Source organism: Hydra vulgaris, chromosome 03 (assembly GCF_038396675.1).
Source record: "Hydra vulgaris chromosome 03, alternate assembly HydraT2T_AEP".
In the NCBI taxonomy this organism is placed as follows: domain Eukaryota; kingdom Metazoa; phylum Cnidaria; class Hydrozoa; order Anthoathecata; family Hydridae; genus Hydra; species Hydra vulgaris.
This window is the reverse complement of record NC_088922.1, coordinates 34,480,001-34,507,500: the sequence shown is the minus strand read 5'-3', so window position 1 is coordinate 34,507,500 and position 27,500 is coordinate 34,480,001. Positions and strand designations below refer to the sequence as shown.

The 27,500-nt window shown below is 25.6% G+C and overlaps 2 protein-coding genes across 3 annotated transcripts in view; both read left to right on the top strand.

Moving 5' to 3' along the window:
- Positions 1–17,780, top strand: part of LOC105843116 (ralBP1-associated Eps domain-containing protein 1) — a 66,196-nt gene extending 48,416 nt beyond the window's left edge. The window contains exons 17-20 of one of the 2 annotated variants that reach the window (XM_065792997.1): positions 82–113; positions 290–372; positions 11,892–12,006; positions 16,816–17,780. In XM_065792997.1, the coding sequence (XP_065649069.1) occupies positions 82–113; positions 290–372; positions 11,892–12,006; positions 16,816–16,884 (299 nt within the window). In that variant the 3' untranslated portion in view covers positions 16,885–17,780. The remainder of the gene's footprint in view (positions 1–81; positions 114–289; positions 373–11,891; positions 12,007–16,815) is intronic. The other variant, XM_065792998.1, reaches the window with a different exon arrangement.
- Positions 17,781–19,177: 1,397 nt separating this feature from the next.
- LOC105843117 (cysteine and histidine-rich domain-containing protein 1) overlaps positions 19,178–27,500 on the top strand; it is a 30,059-nt gene continuing 21,736 nt past the window's right edge. Inside the window, exons 1-10 of the mRNA XM_065792996.1 lie at positions 19,178–19,291; positions 19,799–19,845; positions 20,031–20,087; positions 22,762–22,842; positions 23,139–23,197; positions 24,567–24,670; positions 24,745–24,803; positions 24,907–24,977; positions 25,095–25,200; positions 25,295–25,320. Of these exons, the coding sequence (XP_065649068.1) occupies positions 19,225–19,291; positions 19,799–19,845; positions 20,031–20,087; positions 22,762–22,842; positions 23,139–23,197; positions 24,567–24,670; positions 24,745–24,803; positions 24,907–24,977; positions 25,095–25,200; positions 25,295–25,320 (677 nt within the window). The 5' untranslated portion in view covers positions 19,178–19,224. The remainder of the gene's footprint in view (positions 19,292–19,798; positions 19,846–20,030; positions 20,088–22,761; positions 22,843–23,138; positions 23,198–24,566; positions 24,671–24,744; positions 24,804–24,906; positions 24,978–25,094; positions 25,201–25,294; positions 25,321–27,500) is intronic.

The window sequence follows — 27,500 nt, the reverse complement described above, 5'->3', positions numbered from 1 at the left end:
CTTCATGCTAACTGATTTACAAAATTTTATTTGTATCTAAAAGTTATTACATTAGATTTTTGACATTTTTATTGTTTTTAGAAATATTGAAACAGGAAGTTGTGGAAAAACAGGTACAGTGTTTAGAAAACATATAAGTAAGCTGTTTTACTTTAAGTCAAAAAGTTTTGTTTTGGTTTTCTTTTTTTTATTAATTTTCTTTTTTTTTTTTGCCTTTAATATTAAGATAATTCTTTTTATTTTAATTTATTCTACTAGGTATATTACTTTTTTGTGTTTAAAATTACAGGTATCTTTTAAAGAAGAAAAAGTTAACAAACCAAAACCGAAAGTTCAGTTTGCTGATAATGTCTTAGATGACCCATCTCATAGGTACTTTTATATGATAAGTTTTTTGAATTGTCAATGTTTTTTACATATTTAAGTTTAAAGTGATTTTTAAAACAATATAGTCAAGAATTTTTGTATTAATTGTGTTTAACTTGTAGTTAGACACAGGGCTGGACAAAGTGGATTTTTTTTTTTTTAAAAAAAAAAACCCAATGAAATAGAATTTCTGGGTTTTCTTTTTTTTTTTTTAATGTCATTTTTTGCTAAAATTTTAATATCTTTTAATATCGTTATGATGTTCAGTGAATTTTTTGGAAATCTCCATATTATAATTGTCATGCAGTCATTAATATTAGAATTTTTCATTTTGATAATGATATCTAGCATTTAGAAATAAAGCCCAAAAAACCCAAAAACTCACTTTCTGAAATAATAAAAAGTGGGTTTTTTTCAGCCCTGGTTAGATTAGATTAAGTTCTAAAATTATGAAACCTAATACCTTAGTTGACCAAATGAATATCAGAGCATATGATTTGGAGTTAGCAGAAACAATATTTTCTAAATTTATTAATTTTTATTTTATTGGTCCTAATATTTTTGGCGTTTTCTACATCAACAAGCTTTTTTAATATGTTATCAACTCTGATGGAGTAACAAAATTTGTAAGTATTAGGTTGAAGCATAAGTATCAACTTATTGAGTTGATATATAGGTTTTGTTTTTAAATTTTGTTTAAATGACAAATCTTAAGTAGTTTCAAATCAATTTTAAAACTGGTCTTATGTAAGTAGTAAGGTTTTTACAAGAATACACGGGCCATGACTTTTGAGATACAAGTTAAATATGCTCAGATTTAGACAACAATAACAAGATTTTAGTAATTTAGATTAAAAGTCACTTTGAGGTTTTTAAGATTAGTTAAATGAATTCCTATGAATTCCTATATTATAGTTAAAAGATATATCCTTACAAAATGAAAAAGTTTTTATTTTATGTGTAATACACTTGCTGGCCACATTCCTGACCAGAAAAAAATAGAATTGATGGTAACAGCTAGGTTATAGCTATGGTTTGCATTCCTTGATATCGTCAGCATGTAGCATTAGAGAACAATCAAGATTGTAAATTATAGAGGGTAAATCATTAACTATGAATTAAATAAAACTTTAAAAGAGTAAACAAAAAACTTTGTAATTGTTATAATTGTATATACTATAGTTATTAAATGAACAAACAAAAATTAAAGATTTAAAAGTTAAATCCAATCAAAAGATATAAGGATTTTAAGATTTTTACTTTACTAAATTGACTTTTAGTTGATTAGTAGGAAGTCCATAGGCATTTAAATTGACTATTCGGTTTTTTAAAGTTGACTAATTTCAACTTCTGACTAGTCGACCTTTAGTCGATTTAGTCAAAGTTGACAACAACACTGCTCAAAGCCAACATGCAACAATAATTTATCGGCTGTAATTCCAAAGCTTGAAAATACAAAAAGGCATTTTACAGGCACTGTTTTATACAATCTTCTTACAAACAACTTATACTTTTAATTACATACTGTCTGGATACGTAAAACGGGTCATTGTAAGACTTTTCAAACTTTTTTCTGATATATAAACTTATTTTTCTAATAAAAAATTAAAAAACAAAAAGTTTGAAATTAAAATCTTCTTGCTTTAAGAAAACTTACTAAAAGAAAATAGACCCTTTACAGTGTTAAATGCGCCAACCTATGTACTCTTAGGTGCTTAATATGTGGGAGGAGATGTTTATTGATTTTCAGAAACTGTTCCCACTCACCCCAAGCTTATTAAAACCCCCTCGTTTATTAAGTTTTACTTGTTATCAACAAAAAATCTCAAAACTAAAAAAAAAATCAGAAAATGTATATATTAGTCATTGATAAGAATGAAAGTTTTCAGGCTTTAAAAATCTTTGATCTTTAACAAATCTTTTAAATTTCGATTAGTCAAAAATTGAGTTTTTTGTTTATTCATCACAATGCTATAAAACCAATTGAAGTTATGAAGAAACAGCTGTTTAAAAAAATGTGCATTTGACCGCATCCCCTACTAGAATTATGTTTTATTTGTGTTCCCATTTTCTATTTCATTTTTTATTTGTGTTCCGAAATTCCCATGATTACTTTTAGTTAAAATAACTGGTTTGAGTAAACAAGAGAAACTATTATCAAAATAATAATAAAATGCAAAATAAGTGTGCTTATATTTATATTTTGTTATATATATTTATAACAATCTTGATTAATATAAACTAGAAAGTCCTGTAAAATGGGTCATGATAGGTTTGATTCACACCTCCCACTTATTTTTTACTTGTTTTCAATAGGTTACAGAAAATGGTAGAAATTAATGATCTTAGCTTCATTAGAAATCTAATTTAACGTTTCCTTTTGTGTTGTTTGAGCATTTTATGCATAAAGCATAACAATGTTGATATATATAGAAGTTGACTTAATTCATTTGGCTCCTATAACATCAAAGCCTTTGTTTCAATGTGTGTGTTTTTTTAACAATAAGCTTTAAAACTTTGTTCTGTTTTATTATCTTTATTTAATTTAAAAATGCAGCAGAAATTAAAAAAAACACAGTAAGCTAATATACCGACCTACCTTAGAGCTGTAAACATATGCCAACCATATATTAATTCAGTTTTGTGTCATATTTTATATTATGCCTTGACTTTGTTTTATTTTTGCATTAAAATTATTAGTTTTAATCAAAATTTTCCTTAGTTTTTGTAGAGGTAATGGGCTGAAAAGGTTAGAAAACAGATATATATCAAAAAATTAAACTTTTGTTTATGAAAAACCTTTTAACAAATCCATAAAAGCAGAAAGTCTTAAATTTATATATCTTTAAAACAAATTTATTTTATATTCTCCAAACATTTGTAAGTTTATACTTATGTCATATAATAAGGCTGTGCAAAAAATTGCAATGATTTGAGGCTGGGAACAAAAAGGCTCTTTAACTTCATCCTCATTCCACCCTAAATATGAAGGGGGGGGGGTGATGAAGTTAAAGGGCTTCATACCATATAAAATTTAAACCCCCTGAAGTTAAAGGACTTTTTTGTTCCAAGACTCCAATCATTACAATTTTATGCAAAGCCTCATTACTTGACATAAGTATAAAAATCCCAGATCCGTCACTGAGTAGTAGGAAATTATTAATTAAAAAAAAATTGAAAATATCTCAAATAAAAAAGATTTGAAAAAATTACTTTATTATGAAAACATTTTAGCAACGGGATCGATTTTGAAGTCAATTTCTTTAATGAAAAACCAACTATAATATAAATATATAAAAATAGCCCGCTAGTAATAGACTAGCTCTACACACACAGAAAAAGTCCCAACCTTTGCTTGGCTAGATTAACAGCCTAGCTCTACACGCACTGCAAGTCATAACACTTGGTTGGCTAGTTTCACAACCTAGCTCTACACAATTGGCTATTGATTATAACACTAATAACTATTTAAAATCATTTATAACAGCAGGCAAAGTCACAAAAAATGGTTGTTTTTTTTTTAAATTTTTTTTAAATGGGGTGTTCAATAGTAAAACAATAATCATTTATAAATTAAATATATTTGTGAATAAAACATTTTTGTATAATATTTATTAAATCATTTAAAGGTTATATTATTTTTTTTTCCAACTCTTAGAATTTTATATGGAATTTTTGGATTTTTGGAAAAATATTAGCTCACTCTTATAAAAAATCCAAATTTTTCTTATAAATATAGTTAAATGGTTTATGCAATTTGGCAAAAAAATAATGTTTAAATAATTTTCTTTCAATTCTTGACATGCAACATAGAGTTACCCATGAGAGAAACACAGTTTCTTTTAGATATACAATAACTCTATTAAATGTTTGACCTTTACTTATATTAATTGTCATTGAATATGCCAATCTGACAGGAAACTAACGACGTTTCAGAACAAAAGGTAAATTATAATCGATAGAGCTAACTGAATTCCAGGAACAAAGACCCGTTTACCAACAAAAATACCTGTCAAAACCTCTGCATCAATATCATTATTTTAAATAGAACAAACTTTCATTCAAGTGCAATTGCATAATCCAGCTTATCATCATTTGCAAAATTAAGTAAAATACATTTCAAAATGTGGCAAACCACACTTTTGAAATTCAATAACCTGAACATGAATTACACCTTTCCGTAATACACCATACTTGAAAATTTCATTTAGGAGATAATTTGAGTTTAAATCAAGTAACTAAGCCAGATCTGTCATTTGCAGTCTGTCCTGGTTATAAATTTTCAGTAACCTTGCGCTATTTGGGGTTGCAGGTAAAGTTAATAAAAAGATCTGGTTTACCATACTTTTTAACTATAGCCATCTTCTTTTAAAGCTTTTCGGACTTCCTTCAAAAGTTGAATGTAAAACTACAACACGCTCTGGTGTAACCTTATGATCTTTTCCAAAGTTGTTTACATGTTTATGTAAGGCATCATACTGCTCGCTTCTCAGTTTGTTTGGTTATTTCTGATGAAATGCATATTCTGATAAATATTCATATTCTCAGGTTATTTCTGATGAAGCACATGCATCAACAGCATATTACTGAAATTTTCTTGCATTAAAATATTAGCAGAAGTTTGTTTAAAACTAAGATAATGTATCATGATTTCTAACCAGTGTTGCATGTTCAGGGTTGTGCATCAATTAATTATGTCAACTAGCATCACCTCTTGGGAAAAAAAGTGGACAAACTATAGGATCTAAGTTGGCTGACATACTTGATATAATTTTTAGAGGATGACCTCTTGGGTAAATAACACTGGTCATGGAAATTATGGATATGTCATGAAAATTTATTTGGTCATGGAAAAAGTCATGGAATTCTTAAATTTTTATTGAAAATCATGGAAAATTCATGGAACTTTTTAAAATGATCTATATTAATTTCTACTTATGATTTTTTTGGATACAAAGAAAAGTACTAGTATGTCTTGTCCGAGTCCTTTTTGAAAAAGATATTTTTGCACTGTAAGTTATCAAAGAAGTAAAAGAAAAAAAATTTTTTCTGACATGATTTCAGAACTTTCTACCATTTAGTTTCTGGTTTGCATGTTTTATAATGACAAAGTTGCAAATGCCTAGTGCGTGGCAAATACTGAATATTTTGCTCTAGTGATTTATCATAAAAGTTTATGAAGAGTCATGGAAAAGTCAGGGAATTTCATTTTCAAATTTGAGTGGCCACCCTGTTCCCTGAAAACAGGTGGAGCACCATCTTCGCCAAAGAATATAACTGCAACTTCATTATGTGGTTATAATGATATTTATTCTGCCCTTCAAGTAAAGACATTATTAAAACTGAGAATGAGCAACCTTCTATAGCTGCTTGATGAATTTCTTCATCTTCTACTTCAGCCATGTTTTTAAATGCAAAAGCAAATGGGTTTTCTTCACTAACTATAGTTTGCAAATGAAACATTAAATCATGTAAGCAAAGATCATTGCCACGTTGTTGCATCCTAAAATTTACTGCTGCAAGTGGGTCATAGATATACACTTGACAATATTTTGGGGGAATATCTTGATCTGGCTTAAGATTACCTAAACAATGAAAAACTTGACCGCATAATCTAAAACATGGTGGCCCATGATTCTTAGATTGAACCACACCAGATGTAAATGAAGCAAAAGAAAGACACGCATTATAATTTCTAAAATATTTTTTAAAAATTCATATTGGAATTATGATCTGTATAACTCCCTGTAAATAAATCTTATAAAGCTTGCAGAAGTGATGAAGGTGGAGGCAAAACTACCTTTCTATTATGGCAATGTAGAAAATGTATTTCATCAGGAAACTTTTTAGCACCACAATGCTGACAAATCTGGTTCAATTCTCCTTAAAAATTATAATCTGGAAATTATTACTTCTTGCTATACAATGCATTCTTCCTTGTCTAACTGCATTTCATACACTTTGTAGATTAATTTCATGATTATTTTATCTTGCCTAGCTCTATTTCTTTCGATTTGACAACAGTTATTACTAACTTGCCTATACAGATTTCCTCATTAGGGTTCAAATTAATTTCTGCTCGCCAAGTAGGATTTCTTATTTTTTGACAATGGTTTAATAAAATTTAGTTTTGTCTTGCTCTATCTCATTTTGATGATTATTTTCAAGTCGTCTATTAGAATTTACACTACTAACTTCTTCAAGCCCAATATCATTCTTTTTAATTTCAATATTATCATCAAGCATATTACCAGTAGTATTACTACTGTATATAACAAATAAACTTAAAAAATCTTTTGATCTTTTTTTTATAAAATTTCTTACAACTACTTTAAAGTGAAGAAAAAACAAAAATAAGTAACTTTAATAAACCACTGTTATTAAAAAAAAAAAAAAAAAAGTAAATCATGAGAGACTAAATAAAATTATATATATACTATTCTCAAGTTAAAAAATAACAACATAATTCAAATACTCTAAGATAATTAACAAATGGGAGAGGACGTTTATTAATTTTGGAATTTTTCTTTTTTTTTTTTACCTACCTCTACAATTAAACACATTAGTTTAACAATAAATTAACTAACTTAATTAAATTAAGTAAAAATTAAACCAATTTTATAAAAGTTTTCAAGATTATTTCGGAATTTTTTTAATTTAAGATTTATTGAAATCCATTCCTTTTTATAAGTTTATTTACAAATTAGTATGACAAAAAAAAAATAAAAAACAAACTGATGTTGAAATAAACTTAAATTTTGATCACAAATATAAAACAATATTTAATAATAATAAGAATGATTTTTTATTTAAGAAAAAATGCAGACTACAATGCACAATATTGTTAAAAGAAAATGAAGCAATGTCAGCCAGTATATTTTACTTTAAAGTAATAAAAAAGATGAAATATTTAGAAATTAACAATTTTAACAATTTATTATATATATATATATATATATATATATATATATATATATATATATATATATATACATATATATATATATATATATATATATATATATATATATATATATATATATATATATATATATATATATATATATATATATATATATATATATATATATATATATATATATATATATATTCAAATACCTTTAAAAAGAAGCAAAACACATTAAACAAAGAAACATGGATAAGAATGATTTTTTTTTGATTTTCAATTACTTCCAGCACAATACATGTATTTTTTCTATTCCTAATTATTTTGTTTAAGAGAAAATATTACTGAAATATACATATATTTATGTATAAAAATTGAATGTTAACAAAGAACAATTTTATTTATTTTTTCATGCTATTTCTAAAATAACAACAATGCAACAAAAAACTGAAAAATCTATAAGCCTGATAACTAAAAAAATAAACTATATATTTATCAAAATATATATGTATACAAATATAAACAAAATCCTAATCAAAATGTATTAAATTTAAAACAATGTTAAAGAATATGGTTTAGTTAAAGAAGCAAAACAGGAGAAGAACTAACAATTGCAACTAAGCGCTTTAAACAGTAACTAAGTACAACCTGCATGGTTTGTACTTAGTTACATGTACTGTCATGCTGGTCTTCTCTATAAGCTTTCTTCTTACAGTGTATCAGGTAACATCTTTAAGATTATTGAATCCTTCCTTTCTAATCGTAGTATAAAAGTTGTCCTTGATGGACAGCACTCTTCTTCATATCTTGTAACTTCAGGTGTTCCTCAAGATTCTATCCTTGGCCCTATACTCTTTTTAATTTACATGAACAACCTTTCAGATATTCTCACATCAGGCATTGTTCGCTGATGATACTACCATTTATTATTGTCTTGATAAGAAGCCAACACTCTCTGGCCACTTGGAGGTGGCATTTGAACTTGAAAAAGATCTCACTTCTGCTATAGAATGGGGCTCACAGTGGCTGGTGAACTTTAATTCAGATAAAACCCAGTTTTTTTTAGCCAATCGTTACTGCAATAATTTAGATCTTCCTATATCTATGAATGGTGACGTACTCGGCGAGTCATCTACCGTTCATCTTCTAGGATTAACTCTTACTTCTGATCCTTCTTGGAAACCATATATCTAATCAATTGCAAAATTAGAATCTGCTAAGGTTGCATCTCTTTATCATGCTCGCTACTTTCTTACTCTAGATTCTATTCTTTATCTTTGTAAATCTCAAATCCGTCCCTGTACAGAATACTGTTGCCATATCTGGGGTGGGTCTTCCAATGATGCCCTTTCTCTTTTAGATAAGTTGCAAAGATGCGTTGTAAACATTTAACTGGACCTGCTCTTGCAGCCAACCTCCAACCATTTTCGCATCGTCGTAATGTTACTTCTCTTTCTCTTTTCTATAAATACTATAACAAGCACTGCTCTAAAGAGCTAGCGTCTCTTGTGCTATTTACTAAAATTCATTCTCATGTTACTCGTCATTCAATAAAGTCTCATCCTTTTACTGTGACTATTCCTAAGTGCTCCAAAGGCTCTTGTCTATTTTTTTCCCTCAAACGTCAGTCCTTTGGAATTCGCTTCCTTCATCTTGCTTTCCTGAATCATATAATTTGCAATCTTTTAAGTCGTCTGTCAATCGTTATCTTGCTTTATAAACGTCATCTTTTCTCTTCCAATAACTTCCAACTCTAATAGTGGTTGCATGCAGCCTTGTTGGTATCAAAGATATTGAAAATAAAAAAGTTCATTAAATTAATAACTTACAAACAATTTATCTAAAAAAAATAGTTTTAAGTTATAATCAAATTTAAAAATAAAATTATTATTTAGATCCAAAAATAAAGTTAAGTTAAAAAATAAATAATAAAGTAAAATATTAATTTTGAATTATATATACCTGTTACCTGATTTGTTCACATTAAAACAATTATATTTGATGTCAATAAACTACCCAAGAGAGCAAATTGTAATCATTATAACTTTAAGTTAGACTTTTAATATATAGCCAATTATACGTTAGCAAATTCTATTTTAGCCAATTACATTTGTTATAACAATTGTAGCTAAGGGCATTAGACACTAATTAAGCTTATTAAACATTTATTTGGACTATAAATATTTTTTTTTAATAATTTTTACAAATTTTATACAAATTAACAATTATCAGTTTTTTAAAAGTAATAATAATCAATTTTGTTCATCTATATTACATAAATATGTCATCTGATTAATCTGAAAAAAAGCAATTATTATGTAATTATTATGTAATTATTATGTATCTATTAAGGCTCATTAAAAATCAAATCTCTAAGTACACCAATGTTTTCAAAAAAAAGGATCTGACTCACTGATTATTATAATACTTTTGCTGATTGGAAAGTAATTCAAGGTAATATTGGTAACATTCATTAATATTATTATAAAACTTTAGCTGATTGAAAAGTAAAACAAAGTAATATTGGTAACATTTATTAATATTATTCTATATGTTGAATATTATTAAATTTTGAATAGGTCAGGGCTTATGATGAAGCGAGCGCGATCGCGCTCCGCTCGTAAAACGCGCCTGTAAATGGTATTTTCAAACATTCTAGGCGTGATAAACAACGCTCGTTCAGCTTATAACGAGTGTATAAAATAATGCTCGTCCAATAGTTCGAGATTATTTTTTTATTTTCATAAAATATTTAAAAGATTTTTTATTAAAGATATTCTATTATCAAAGCACTGATATAAAATATAAAAAGCACTACGTTGTTCTCTTTTGCACTAACGTAATGAATGAGCAGTTTGAAGTCGTTAATAGTCACTAATTTTAATAATGGAATGTGCATGTGGAAACACAATGTGAATACAAAATGCGCAAATAAAATAAGAATAGAAAATTAGAAAACCATTATAAGAAAGTTGAAACTGCAGAGTATTTTTAATCTTGTGAAAATATCAAGTAAGATTTATTTGATTTATTTTTTGTAATATTCCACACATCGTTTATAATAAAAATAAATATTAATAATAGAGTAATTTTTAAAATTAGTTTTTGTTCATAGTATAGGTTTTTTATTAGCTATTATTTATTTTAACTCAAATTTAAAACGATTCTGTTTTTTAGAATGTTCAGAATCAAAGACATTTGAAAAGGAAATAAAGTAATGATGTCAACATTTATTAAATGGAAAGTTGATAGAATATAGCTATAATATAGATACATAGCTATCTAAAAAAATTAATTAATTAAATAATTAATTTGAATAAAAAATATCAAGAAATATGAAAACCATTAACCGTTAATTAAGTTTACAGGGTAACATTTTAAAATACATATATCAAAACAACGAAGCAAAACTAAGTCACTAAATTATACTTCAATACTAAATCAATAAGAAGTTACGTTTTTGTTTGATATTATTTTTTTATAACAAATAGTTAAAAATAAAATCGCGATCTGACAATATACAAGAAGTTTGGAAGTATAAAAATCTACTTCGTTGAAGTAGTTTCATGAGTGTGTTACTAATTCAAACATTTTTTGACTAAAGAATTATGTAACAAATAAAAAAAGATATAAAAAATAAAAAACTTTTTATGAGCATCACCTTCTGCAATATTCATGATTGCGCTCGCCGACGTTATCTCGAGCGCACATAATAACACTCGATGAAAACATATTCTAATTTTACGAGCGCGATATAACACGCTTGACGATTTTCTTCATCACAAGCCCTGATAGGTAATTGGTAAATTTTAACACATTTTTACTTTATTTATTATATAAATATTATTTACAATAATATTAATGAATGCTACCAATATTACTTTGTTTCATTTTCCAATCAGTTAAGGTATTAAAATAATATTAATGAATATTACAATATTACCTTGTTTTACTTTCCAATCAGCTAAAGTATTATAATAATCAGTGAGTCAGATCCCTTTTTTTTGAAAACAGTGGTGTACCTAGAGATTTTATTTAGATGTGATTATTTTTATTTTTTTTAATATTGAACATTTATACACTGTGAAATTTTTTTCAATAAAGAGTAATCAAGTTACTTAAAAAAAAAATTGATCGGTATAATACTGTTTATTATGCATACATAAAAATATAAGACAAATTTTTAGAAATACTTACTTAGTTACTTGGACATAAATTAACTGTATGATTTTAATAACATAAATTTTAGTGGGTTGAATTTCTATTTATAAAATAGACTTTTTTTATTGAAGAAATTTAAAATATGTTGACAAAATTAGTATTTCGTTTTCCTTGCATTTGTGTTGGTGGGTGGTGTCATCTTATTCAAATCATAATATTAGTAAATTCAAATTTTAATAAATTCAATGTATTATTAAATGTTAGTTATATAAAGTTTTTTCAATAGCATTATAAGTTTGACTAGTTCTTAGTTATTTTTTATATATAAGGATTATTTTTTGAAATCTCCCTAATATTTGACAATTTTTTAAAAGATTTTCAAATATTAAGGAGATATTAAGGAGATAACTCTTAAATTTTAAACAATCTTTATTAATTTTTTTCTTTGATGCTTTAGCACAATTGAAGTTCAAATGAGAAGAAATGAGTTGCAAGCACGTTTATTACTACTGCAAAGTAAAAATTCTACCTTACTAAGCTTAAACAAAGAATTAAATATGGAATGGAAAGAAGTATGTTTTTTCAGCTCTTGATTTTTCAACTTTTTACACACACACACACATACATATATATTTTTTTAAATGTTAATTTACCTTCCCAAGGCCAAAATGGCTACTGCAGACAAAGAGGCTACTTCAATTGTGGTTACAACCTCAATTCTATAACTCCGAAACATGAACAAGGTCGCTGCCAGGCAGAGAAACAAGTTAAGCGCAGTACTACCAGGGATATGGTAGGGATTGAACTCAGAACTTCTTGCTTATGAAGTACTGTGTGTGTGTATATATATATATATATATATATATATATATATATATATATATATATATGTATATATATGTATATATATATATATATATATGTATATATATATATATATATATATATATATATATATATATATATATATATATATATATATATAATATCGCATATAGATATACTAGTACTTTTTAGTCTTATAGGTTATCCCTACAAATAATAGATAACTAAAATGTGATTGATTTTATTTTATTTTCAAAAAAAGTGACCCAGCATGAACCTTGATTATTCACAATATATTAGTAAAATATATTTCCAAAATCGAAATGGGTTTCAAGGTACCAGAACTTTATAGTTGCTTCAAAATTCATAATCTTTATGTAAACTTTTTGAAAAAAAAGTTTTGTTGTAAAATATCATGAACAATCACATTAATTTTTGTTAAAAAATGTTGTTTTTTTTGTATATAAAACTTAACCATTAGAGTAAACTGGGGTATAAAAAAAAATGAACGGTTTGTTCAGTTTCTTTTGCATTTATCGAAAACTAAAACAAAAAATCTTTATTTAAAAATGTGAGGCACCATATTGTAGAGAATTTTGTGCTCTATCTGTGCTTTAAAAATTTATTTTTGTCTTTGCAAACTTTAAAATTCTCACCTTAAAAAAATAAAAAGATTGAATTTAATAGTTCCGTTATTAGCAAAAAAAGAGTTTTTTTTTTAGGGATGGAGGAAGTAAATATGCTAGTTGCTCACACTTATGCATTAAAACAAGCGCGGCTAAATTAGTTAATAATTGTTAATTAAAATGTAAACAAATAAGCCTTTACTGTCTATCCAAAAAAATTTTAAAACAAAAATGTCTTGTACTTACATTCGTAAAATGCAAACAACACTAAAGAGCAATTGCAACTTACAGTAGAACAAATCAAAAATGGCAAAATATTACTCATTAAAGCTTCAGAGGTGTACAACATACCTAAGGCAACTCTTCTAAACTCTTCACAACTGTGCACAACAAAGTCCATTCATATGCTAGATGTACAACTGCCATAATAATAATAATAATAATAATAATAATAATAATAATAATAATAATAATAATAATAATGATAATAATAATAATAATAATAATAATAATAATAGTAATAATAGTAATAAAATGATAATAACAATAATAATAATAATAGTAATAATAATAACAATATACACTGTGACAATTAATGACATCAATTGTAGAGCACAATAACAAGATGTTGTGCTTTAACAGCTATAAATGTTTTTATAATAGTATTGTCTACTTTTTAATGTATATAGTTTTTATTAGTGTTATTTAATAAATAATTTTTGCAATAATTTGATTTATCAAGTTTATTTATGAATTAATCAATTTATTATTGATTCTATAATATATGGCTATAATGATGTTATTGGTTCTATAATATATGGCGGTAAACCATTCTAAGCTTCAACTCTACATGAAAAGAAATTAAATCTAGCATTACTCTTACAGTATGCCTTTGTTAACTTTTGGTTATGACCACAAAAATTTTAATGTTTTAATTGAGCTTTATATATTGAGTCGTTTATTCAATTAATCTCCTCATAACCTTTTTGTATTTTAAATTAAAAAATTAAATCTCCTCGTAAACGACACTCTTCTAGTGTTGTTAATTCCATTAACTGTAATCTTCTTTCAATGGCATTTTTTTAAAGCTGGTACTAATTTTGTAGCTCTTTTTTTCACTTTTTTTCACTTTAAAATGTCTTGTTACAAATAAGGACACCATGCTTGAATAGCAAACTCAAGATGTGGTCTTACAAAAGTTGTATATAATTTTTTTACTATATTTGAGTCAAAATATTTAAAAGTTTGTTTAAGAGCCAGCATTTGATTTTCCTACAGCTTTATCAATGTGACATGTCTATTTTAAATTAGGTTGCACATTACTCCTAAATCCCGTTCTACTTCTTATGTTGCTAAGATGTTATTCTTTTTGGTTTCAGTGTTGAACATTGAATAAGTTATACATGGATTTTTAAAGCCAATATGCATAATTTTACATTTTTCATAATTCAATTTCAATAGCCATAATAGCAACTATTTCATAATATCATTATCAATATCTTGTTGTAATTTATCTATTTATGTGATATCTTCATCTGATTAAATAATATTTATAATTTGGCTATCATCTGCATATAGTTTAATATAATTTTTTACAAAAATATAAGAGGTCCAAGGACAGAACCCTGTGGAACTCCACTCTTAACTTTTAACCATTTTGATAAACATTCCCCTAAAATTACTTGTTGCTTTCTGTTACATAAATAGTCTCCTATCTAATTAAGTATTATTCCGACAATACCATATGATTTTAACTTTATCATTAATCTCATATGAGGTACTTTATCAAATGCTTTTGAGAAGTTTGTATACAACATATCAACACACCAGCCATTCTCATTAGCATTAAATAACATTTCTTGTGTTTCAAGTAGATTTGTAGCACAACTTTTGTTCTTTCAAAAACCATGTTGGTTACTATTTAATAAATTGTTTGTTAACATGTATTTCTAATTTTTTCACTTAAGATTGATTCAAGAATTTTGCATGGTATTGATGTCAATGAAATTTATCTATAATTTGCTGGATCATTTTTATCTCTATTCTTGTACAGTGGTGTTACATTTGCCATTTTCCATTTGAGTGGAACTTTTTTTTTATTTTAAGAATCTTTTGAATATTAATCCAAGAGGTTTGCAAAAATTTTTTTGACTTTTTTTTAACACATATGAACTTACACCATCTGCACCAAATGCTTTATTGACATTTAGTTCAGTAAGTTTCACTCCTAATGATGTCTTGAGTTATTACTAAGTCAATATCTTATTCTAAAGTCTTGCTTGGTTTTACTGCAATATTAGGAAAATTTGTTGGATTTTTAACAAAATGAAAGTTTTCATTGAGAATATTACTGATATCATCACGATTTGTATGTAAAGAATCATTTTTATCCATTATCGTATTAATACCCAATTTTATTTTTTTTGTGTGAATTTACATAAGCATAAAATAGTTTTGGGTTTTCTTTTGATGAATCTGCTTTTTTTTTTTTTCATATTTTTTTTTTTTTTGATTTAACTAGTTTTTCAACTGTTTTGTTGATTAAAATATATTTTTTGCTGGTCAAATTTTTTCTTCATCAAATTTTTCTGGTCAAATTTGTTCTTGTTTCAGTACTTATCAGTTTAGCTGATTAGGGAATCGTCAAAATGTTCGCAGATGTCATGGCAATACTTAGAGCTTGTTTGGTATCTAAAAATCAAAGTCATCTGTTTCCACTAATTGATGTACCAGAACAGGAATGGTATCAAGGTTTCATGAAATGATGGAGTCATAAACTAAGCATCAGAGTAGCAGGCAATATTTCTCTCTCAGAACTTATTCTTGTACCAAGGACAAAATAACAAGTTATGTTAACACACTTCAAAAATAATTTCTTAAAACAATTATTGACAACAATATTTTGTGGAATTTTGACTAAATTGGATTTTAGGTGATTAAGGTAAACTAATTCCAGGTAATTAGTTTGGTCTACTTAAATTGAGTAGTTTAATCAATTAATCGAATAATTTTTCCAATTACAGGTATTCACATTTTAGTCTTGGATTAACACGTCACACGTGTTACTGGATATTAAAACACTGGTTTGTTTACACTTGATATTAGCAAAATTGATCAATCAAAATTACAAATTGCTCAAACATTTTTAGTAGCACCTCAGCCTGCTTCATCATCTTTATCTGAGCCTGCTTCATCATCCTTATCCCAGCCTCATATCATCATCTAACATTAACAGCCACTCATATCATCATCAAACATCAGTCAACATCAAACTGAAACAATTCACCAACTTCAAAATTTAATAACAACACCAGTGACTCCTGATCAAATGTATCAAATTTTGCATAACTTCACAGAAAGATTTAAAGGCATGTTGAAAAATGTTTTACACACAAAAAAAATCCAAGAGTCAAAATTTTGATAATAGGTAAAAGTCAAAGCAATTTAAGAATTGATTGACTTCAGTAAAGCTTAAGATAAAACTCAGCAAGTGCAACATTCAAAAACACAGAGACAAGATAAAGACATCAAGAGGTACAAAAAGTGTCCCAGAGTTTGGGAAGGACCATTTCCAACTCAAAACAACATGTGCTACCAATGTGAAGCACATGTTGTTTTGAGTTGGAAAAAGATTTTTTTTTGGTCACCTAATTTTCAAATATAATTTTCCTCAGATTTTTTTACAAACAAGTGAAAATGATAAAAGTTTTATTCATTAGGCTCATTTGCTTTTAAAAACTTAAATAGTAATTGAATTACTAAATATTAAAATTTACATGTGATATAAAACTAACAATGAAATGTTATAGTCTATGGTGTGCTCTTAAATTAAATATAAACAAATTATTTTTGTTTTGTTTTAGAATACGTTTAAAAATTTTTTTTTATGTGAAATTTATATTTATCTTGATTTTTATCTCATTTTAATAGCTTTGTGAGAAAAGAATAACTTATGAAAGTCAACTTCAGAAAATGTTACAAAAAACTCACAAGACCTAGTCATTTTACAGTAAGCGTTCAAACAGTTTGAACTGCAAGTATTTATTGGTTGTCCAGTATCAAAAGTACTTCCGCTGAAGAAGGATGACAGCCATCAAACGAAAATATTTACTATATATGAAAGTGTTGTGTTTCATATGGAAGGAAAAATAGTATATGTAGTTACATGGAATAGATTAATGTAATATTAACAACTTTACCATTGTATGAAAATCTAAAATTTCTTTATGTTTCTTTATATTACCTAAAGTTTTATGATCTTAGGACAAATTTTGTGCAAGATAGTATGTTAATATATTTTCAATAACTTTACAAATATTTTATTCATATACTTTGTGCTTTAATTTTTGTTTCTAATTTTTCAATTTAATTGTTTGTACTTGTTTTTATTTCAAAGCTAAAAAGTTAGTTTTTGTTTTTTTCCCAAAACTTTTAATCTTTGAAGAATTCTTTAAATTTCTTTTTTTTCTATCAGCATTATAAATAATGATTTGAGATTAAAAGTGCTTTCCTTTAATTGTCATTTTTTTCCTTTACTATTTCTCAAGATGAAGTTGTTAATTTTTTTTTTTTTTCTTGGATCAATTTTTTTAAAATGATTTTGCAAAGTTTCATCTAATTTTCAACTACATAGTAGGCCGTGTTTTTTTCTTTATGTTTACCATGGTTTTATATAAGTTATTTGTTAAAGAGCAGTGAACTGTTCACATGGTATCAATGTTTTTTTTTTTCTTTTCAGAGTTTAAAACAGATATTTTATTTTTTGTATATTTTAGTTTGATGCTTGAGTGTATGATAATTTATAACTTTTATGTACAAACGAAAGTGTGTCAAACTTGATTATGTAAATAGTTACTATTTTTTATCAGACCTGATTAATGCTTTTCTTATGTTCAATTTGTTCTTACTTTTTTTAGCTATAACATCAAGAAGTTATAACTCCTAGCTTCAAACTTTGTTTCTGTTTAAAGCCCTTAACTCATATGATCAACCTAAAAATATTTTAAAGTTATCAATTTTTCAATAAACCTAAAAATTAGTTTTTTTCTTAATCTTTTTTAATATTAAACAAGTTATGTTAAATATATGGGGTAGGTTTTTTTCTTCTTGAAGTTAAAATTATTTTTCTTTTGTCACAAATTCTTCAATAAGTTAAACTAAATATAAATTTTATGTATATATTATACTAAATAGAATTTTTTTTCAATAAACTACTATTCAATTATATTATTTTATTATTATATGAAGATTGTTTCATATATTACATTACATGCCCAAATGTACTGTTTGTAAACTAATTTAAATATTATGTCTTTTTAAACAATGAATTACACAGAATATTTTTTTCAAGTTTTTTCAAAAAAAATTTACATAAGCGATAAATTTTATTGAATTGAAAATGTTTGCTACTTTTTAAATAAATTTGTTCAACTTTATATAAAACAAATTCTTGTATAGATTAAAAATAAGTTGATAATATGTTGTTTGATATCTTTATAGTTGATTATATGTTTTCTAAAATCCTAAAATCTTTATTGCTAGTAATGTATTTTCTGCAATTTGAAAATTGTTTTATTGATACTATGGTGTTTTCATTGAAAATTGACTTGTTATAAAGTTCTGTTTTTTTCCTTAAATTATTGCATTGTTTACATTTTATTTTACATTTATTAGAAGAAAATTTTTCATTGTTTTCTTCAGTTGAGCAAAAAATGTTGGTATTAGTATATTAAAAAGTGATAAGACCAAGAGTGTTGTTGGTAATGATAGTAAAAGTAAAATATAGTTTTTAATAGCACTAGTAAGTTAGGAGATCTAAAATTGATATTGGTGATTATGTTTATAGATGTAAAGGAACCTAAAATATTGTTGGTGGTGATATTAATAGAGAATGAGAGCTAGAGTGTTAGTATTACTTTGCAGAGCTTACTTTGCAGAATTACATTAAATTATAAATTCTAGTTTTTTATGAAAAATATTTAATTTTGAATTTTGGTATTTTGAAAAAAGAGTATATAAAGCAGCTTATGTAAAAACACAAAATAAATTAAATTTTCTATACAATTCAACATGGCTACACATATTCAAATATTACTGGTCTCTACTTGCAAATTTATATTAGTATATGTCATATCCAATGAGTTTTTAAATTTCATTACATATGTTTGTCTATAGTCCTTTTAAAAAAATTACTAATATTTATTTTTATGTACACAAGCATGTGTACCTCAGTGTTTTTGCATTTTTTTACTCTGGTTATGCAATAAACACGTTTAATTGGAATGTCTCTGCACAATGAGAGCTCAATTTAAAGTATATTTTGTTTCATAGATAAGTAAAATGAATGAGCTAATTTGCTATAATAAAGGGTGCAATAAAAAATTCTTTGAGGAAGATAATAAGGAAGGTATTAAAAACTTTTAACTTCTCATTTTTATATTTTTTTTGATTCTGAAGTAGTTTTTTTTCACTTCAACTCATTTAGCTTCATTCAAGAAGCTACAGATTGATACTATTTTCAATTTTTTTATTTTTATTAATTATCAATTGATGGTTAGTATAATTAAAGAAAAAAATAATAATACCAAAAAGTAGTTGTTTGGCTTTAGTTTTTTTTTTTTTTTTTTTTTTTTAATGGTTTAAAACAATAATCAAAGATAATTTTTTTTTTTGCTATAATGCGTATTATAGCAAAAACTTTGGTATTAAATAATGGTTATAATAAATTCATGTTAGACATTATATATCATATTAGTTTACAGATTGTCAGGTGTTACAATATAATATTTAATAGTTTATAAAAGTGTGGTTTTCTTTCTAAGTAGATTATAATAAAAGTGTGGTTTTCTTTCTAAGTAGATTATAATAAATTTAAATCATTTTAATTTTATAAAAATAATGAAATATTTTACAGAATGTCAATTTCATCCGGGAATCCCAGTGTTCCATGATGCATACAAGGTTAGTTTGCTCAGATATATTGTTGGTGTATTACCCACTTACATTGATTATTCCTGTATGAGCCACATTTGTTCATCATGCATATATATTTCAGGTTTAATCATTATTTTAAAAAAGTATAATAATAAAATTTATGACAAGTTTTACGGCTAGTTTTGTTGTATTTATGTCAAATGTGTTTTTAGGGTTGGTCTTGTTGTAAGAAAAAGTCCACAGATTTTACTGAGTTTTTAAACATGCCTGTTAGTACTTATGTTTTAATATATATTTAAATAAACAAGAGCATAAACACCTACAGGGTGGCCAGCCAACTAGAAATCAGGGAAAAGTCAGGGAAATTTCTAGTCAGGTAAATCAGGGAAAAGTAAAGGATTTCCAAGTTTTTTTCCATAAGTCAAGGAAAAAAAATTTCTTTTTCAAAAGTTTTTAAGTTTTTTTTTTAAATATTTTTTACAAACTCCCACACAACCATCAAGTAAAAGAAAAATTTATATTCATTTTGCCATACATTCATAAAATCATATGGAAAATATGATTATATTATTACCTTAAGTTTGTTACATATTTTTGAAATATATAAATCTCTTGAAACATGATTTTATTTAACGTTAATACAATGTTAATTTTTTCCAGTTAAATATTATAGACATAATAAAAATGTCAAAAACAACTTACTTTGATAATGACTGGATCAATCTTGAATATCATCCATCATGGGGTTGGCTTAAGAGAGCTGATGATAAAACAAAGGGTATGTGTAGTGTATGCCAAAAAGTATTTTCCCTAAGTAATATGGGTATAATGGCAATCACAAGCAACTGTTTCATTAACATCAACTTTAATAGCTTCTAAATCCTCTCAACCAATGCCAATTGTTTCAACAAATTTTTCCTGTACAATAGTACCACCTTTCTCTTTATTTATGGTTCAAAATGATGTAACATGTACTGAGATACTTTGGGCACTATACGTTACACAGCAGCATTTCTTTACAGATCATGTTCGAAAATAGGATAACTGTTTCAGTCTATGTTTGCTGACAGTTTTATAGCTAAAAAAATGATTGTTGGGAAAACTAAAGCAGTCTATAACATCACATATGGTCTTGCCCCATATTTCCATGATCTTGCTTTAAAGGCGGTCTTTAGCTCTGCACACATAGTTGTATGTTTTGATGAGTCTTTAAATGAAAGTTGTTTAAAAAGGTCAAATTGATATTAGCATTTATTATTTGGATGTTATTCGCAACCATGTGACTACAAGGTACTTTTCATCAGTGTTTCCTGGTCTTGCATCTGCAAATGATTTATATAAAGGTTTTACAAGTGTTCTAAATGAAAATCTTCAAGTCAAAATTTTACAAAAATCAATTGGAAGATTTTTTGATTATCTCAATGATGAATTAGGTAAAAAGTTTGAAACATCTATGCTTGAGATGGGATCATGTGGCCTACATGTAGTACATGGTGCATTTCAAGCAGGTCATAAAAAGGTGAAATGAAATGTTAATGCAGTACTCAGAAGTTTTAATAAACTTTCATTATAGTACTGCTCGTAGGGCAGATTATAAAACAATTTTTGGAAGTGATAAGTTTCCTTTGAAGTTTTTTTTAACAAGATGGATTGAAAATGCATTTGTATGTCAAAGAGTTTTAGATATTTACAATAATGTGAAGTTGAATGTGACTTTTTCAGTCAGATTCTTCATAAGCACCATTCATATATCAAGAACTTGAAAAGCTAATGAGATCTCTAGTGCAGAACTTTATTAAAAAAGATGTATTTGAGGGAGTAAAATCTATTTTAAAGCTAATGAAAATAGACTGCGCACAAGTGTCACCAAAAAGAAGTAAAACTTGGTATCCAAACTTCTCTATTTGGTAAAGTAAAAGTAAGGGAATGTCAGAAATTACAATTTCGAAGTGATTGTATTCAGTTTTACATCGGAATTGTTAATAAACTCAAAGAAAGAAATCCTTTAAAATATAATCTTACAAAAGCTATCTCAGCTATAAACCCCATTATTATATGTTTTAATTTCGTTTTTTAACCCCTTTTATAAGCCAGAATTTTAATAACTTATTTGAAATTTGGTAATGCACAGGTTGAAAGTGGGTTTTCTATCAATTCAGATGTTCTTGTTGAAATTTTGCACATAAGCTCTGTTGTTGACCAAAGACAAGTTTATGATGAAATTCACTGCGTTTGCAAAGTGAAAATAACGAAATCAATGATCAAAAGTGTAAACATGTCCCATTCACACTACAAAGATTCATTAAAATGAAAAAGAGAAGAAGTATTGCAAAAAAACAAGACTGTATTGATAAAATATTAGCTTTGCAGAAAATTAAAGAATTAATTGCTAAAAAAACAAAATTAAAGAAAATTTTTTCATTTGCTATCATAATTTAATTAAAAAAAAAAAGAACATTAGGCAAATGGGACCAAATATATTGCATAAATATTAGTATACGCGTATTTATTTTATACTTTTGTTAGAGTTTTTTTTATTATTAAACTCTTTGTTGTTCTTTTTATAAATTTTGAATCTGCCCGGTTGTTTTAATTTATTTCCATTTTAAAATATTAGTAACAAGCTTACTTCACTTCATAGTAATAATATGGAAATATTAAATATATATATAAAAAAATATATATGTACAGTATATAATATATATTTTTCATATAATTTTTTTCTTCATAATATCTTTGGTATTAAACTGGGTAACATTTATAAGAGTTAAAAAAATTAAAAGCTCACACTTAAAAATGTAACTGAGTCAGGGAAAAGTATAATAAGTCAGGAAAAAGTCATGGAATTTAATTGTACAAAGTGGCTGGCCATCTTGACTTATCAATTAGTGAATTTGTGATTGAAATTTATTTAGATTAATTTTAACTTTCAAATGGTTTTAGGGCTGTACTAAAGGCAAACATAATCCAGTAAAACCAGAAGCTCCGAAAAAAAATATTGAAAAACCAATGGAGATAGGTGAGGTAGGAATAATAAATGCTAAAACCAATGGAGATAGGTGAGGTAGGAATAATAAATGCTAAATTAGGTGGTTAAATAGTATGTTAATCTTGGATTATCATAATCTGTTATATTTTTGGTTTGTATCAATTTGTTTTTTTCTAAAATATATCTTCTAGTAAATCACTATGTAGATCCAGAACCCAGACTTCTGTCATTTATTTTGATTAAATTATTTTTTTTTTTTAAATTTTTTTAAATAAGACCTTAATAGAATTTTAATGAAAGACAAAATATCTAGCATATACTTTATCTCTAGATAATAAAGGAGAGTGCAGCTGATACACCTAAAAATACATTTGTTACTGAAAGACCAAGGTAATAATATGGTTTTTTATAATTTTTCTCAAGTTTTTTTTCTTTTTTTTAATTTCAAGTTACATGGTTTGGGTTAGTTTTCTGAATTAAGTCTGACTTTTTTTCTGACAATATATTTTTCTGGGTAATAATAAACAATAATGATCTCTAGCTAACAAGTCAATGTAGCTTTTTTTGGACCATATTTTCTAATGATCTATTGTTAACATATATTTTTTGCTGATTTTTAGGTTTGCAATTATAAATTAATGCTGAATTATAAAAAAAATAATAAGATTTAGGATCTTCTAAAATAGATAAATTTAAAAAATTTATGAAAATTTAAAAACAATTGTATTATAAAAATATTTTTTAATCTAGTGATTCACACTCTTCAGAAGGCTAATTACCTGCCAATAAGTGAGAACAATTAGTTTGTTAATTTTTTTTTTATAACTGCTTTATTTTTGCATATATTGCATTGCAATCTGATCTATGACTTTTAAAAGACAAATTACGTGAGCCAAAATTACGTGAGCCAAAATTATGTGAACCAATAATTAAATAAGAACAAGTTTAAGATCATAAGTAGTTAATGTGCATGGGTTTTGTCACTGATTTGAGTGAGTTGGAACAGCACTAACAACTATTTTAGTGTGAGAGCAACACTGATAACTATTTTAGTGTGAGAACAGCACTGATAACTATTTCAGGTCTTGAGTTAAACAAAACTAAAAAACTTTTTTTATAAAATTTTCACTTTTTATAATCAACTTTCTTTACAATGCCTTTTTTTTTACATTAGTTGTCTTTGTTTTATGTCTTTTGCATGCTTTTACATGATTTCAGTTTTTTTAAGTATAATATATATAATGTTAAAACATTCAACAACTCATACATAAAATGTTTGCAATACATTATTATAATTTTAAAATATTTAACAACTTATGCATAAAATGCTTTGAATATACTATTAGGTGGTTAGAATAATAATGATAGGTTTTAGGCAAAACTTTTGTTTCCAAAGTTTCAGATGGCACATTGATCTATTTTATTAACCTATTTTAGTTGTTAATAATCTATAGTTATGTTATAATACTTAATACACATACTATTGATACTTATATATTACTATAAGTATCAATAGTATGTGATTTTTATATTTTATAATTAATACTATTGATTATTATATTTTAAAATGACATTTACTATAAATAAGTAACTATGTACTGAGCAAACTCTAGTTTCTTTGCTTTTTATGCACATATCTTGATAACATATAACAACATATTTTATCACTTTAATCATCCTCTTTCATCGCCTAAATGATATTTTTATCTCTTTAATAATCCTCTTTCCTTTTCTTTCCTAAATGATATTTTTATTCTAGAGATGATTTACCAAAAAGCAAGTTGGAATATACTGTAAGTCCTTCACTTATAACTGCACTAGAGAAATGTAAAGAAAAACAAGCTTCGCAACTAAAAAATGGAGGTAACATTCTTGCTAAAATTTTCTAATAGGGTACTTTTTAGTTTTCATTTTTTAAATATATGATTTATTTTTAGATAATATCAGTGATTTGGTTCAGCCAGGTGCTCCATGCAAACATAATACATGTAATACTGTGAGTTTATAAGGGAAATTAATTGTTGTTACTTTGGTTTCTTATATGTTTTATAATCAAAATAATCTGTAAAAGATGTTTTTTGTTCAATAAATTTTATTAGAAATACTTAAATGAAAGTAGCAATAATTTGGATTGTGTATACCATCCTGGATCTGCTGTATTTCATGAAGGGTAAATTTAATCTTGTTTTTTAATTTTAATAATAAAAAGTTTTTATTAGAAAATAGTTTTTATTATTTTTTTAATTAAAAATTTGATTAACTGACTACTTTCATGTTTTGCTTATAGATATAAATTCTGGACATGCTGCCAAAAAAGAACATCTGACTTTGATCAGTTTCTTAATCAGCAGGGATGTGAAACTGGAAAACATGATTGGATGAAACCCAGTGAGGTAATTTATTTGAAGCTTTGCATTATTATGAATAGTCTAAAAAAGCAAGTTAGTTTTTTTTTTTTGCATACTTTTTATTTTTTTATTTTTATAGATTGTTGAAAACAAATCTAACTGTAGGTATGATTGTGTTGTATAATATGGATGGTTGTAAAGCATAACAATAAGCAGATAATATATAGATATATGTGTATGTGTTGGCATTTTCTTGTCCAAGGTTTACTTAAAAAACTTTAAAGTGTATACATGTAAAGTAGTGAATAAACTTTGTTTTTTGCCAATTGATAAGGGATCTTAGAGTTAAAAGTAGTTTTATTTTAAAATCAAAAGACATCTTGGTGAATTAAATTTAAAAGTATTTTAATTTTTTTTTTTTAATTTAAAAAGTTTAATTAGGATTTATGATCGTGGGTACATCTATTAGATTGCACAGTTCGACTAATAAATTATGAAATATTAAAAAAAAAAGAAATTAATATTTTTACTAATAATTTAAACAGTTTAGTTTATAAAAATTTAAAAGTGTTAGCTAATGGAAAGGCTAAGTAAATGGTTAAGCTTTATTTTAGATAATCTGTTGAATAATATTTAAATATTCATTAAAAAAATTTTAAATTGTTTTAATATGTACAACTTCTTATTTTATATCAAAAATATTTTTCAAAGATTTATTTTTAAATTGTTTTGTGTTTTTACAAATTTTTTATTATTAAAAAGATAATGAAGAAATTGCTATATTTTGAAATTATTGTATTTTAAATCCAATAATATGTGACATTTCCTAGAAAGAATAAAAGTTTATGTTCTAGAAAAAATAAAAATGTTTGTCCTTGAAAGAATAAAAAATAATTAAACTAATTAGCGCAATTGCGAAGACTCCCTCTTGTACATTTGAAATAAAAACTTTGTTTCTTATAGAACTAATACATGTGTAGGTTTCCCTGTAAATCAGCTTGCCAAAATGTTTCTATTATTTTATTTTCAATTAATTTTCTAATTTTTTTTAGGTTGTTGAACATAGAATGAGCCTGAGTCCTGGATTTCAGATTTTGAAAATTTGACACATGTTCTATAACAAATATTGTTACTATTTCTGAATATTTCTAGTAAAATCAAATTTATAAATTAAATCAAAGTTCATCAATAAAATTATTACTTCATTAAAAAAATGGTGTAAAAATATGAAATATAAATATAAAAATTAAAAGCAGTGACAATAAAAAATCTTCACAAATATGAAATCAGATTTTTTCTTCACAAAGAAACCTGATTTTTACAGACTGTGATTTGTTAAGTCATGGAAAAAAATTTGTAATAATAAATTTGTGTAGAGTTCAATGAATATGGCTCATATAAACTTTTTGAAATTTACTTATATTTATTTTATTTAAATATATCTCAGCCAATATTTTGCTGATTGATTGTGATCAGCCTCATCAGGTATAATAAATTTATTATTCAATATTTTAATTATATCACAATAGATCAGCGAATTATTGATTACATATATTAAAATAAGATAAATAAATTGTATTTTTAAAAAAGTTTATATGTAGCCAAATTTATAAAAAAAAATTTATTATACCTGATGATGCTGACCACAATAGATCAGCAAAATAATGATTAATATATATTAAAATAAAAGAAATATAAGGGAGAGTGGGGCACCATGATACAGTTTTGGTTTTGAATTTGTAACTACTTTTTTAAACATGTTTTTTTTTTTTTAAGCGATTTGTCTAATTTGTAGATTAACATTATACCTTCAAAATTAAGTTCTTAAATTAACAAATTATAAAAGATCAAACTTGTAAAAACTTATTGAGTAAAATTCAAATTTTGTATCAAGGTACCCCACCCATGGGGTACCTTCATGAAAGTTATAAATCATGTCCATCACTTAATTTAAATTAAAATTTAAATCAATTTCAGAAACAAAATTTCTATTATTTTTTTCTATGAAAAGATTTTTTTTTGCTTTCTTTTCTTTTACTTCCAGCACAATTTTTGTTGGTGTATATGTTGCTAGTATACTGATAGTTTTTTCATGAGATTTTCTCTTATTTTTTCTTTCAGTAGCCTTTGGAAATCCTTTAAACTGAGAAAAGCTAACAAAGTTAATAATTTTAGAATCATTGGCTTGACTTGTACTTGGGTCAGAACTGACAAAAATCTCATGAAGCTTTTCTGGTGAGAGTAACAAATTATTGGTATTCAGACTTTCTCCAGTGTTTATTTGATATGTATTTGGATTGTTTCTATCAGTAATAACACTACATAAAAAATCTACTCCTAGAAAT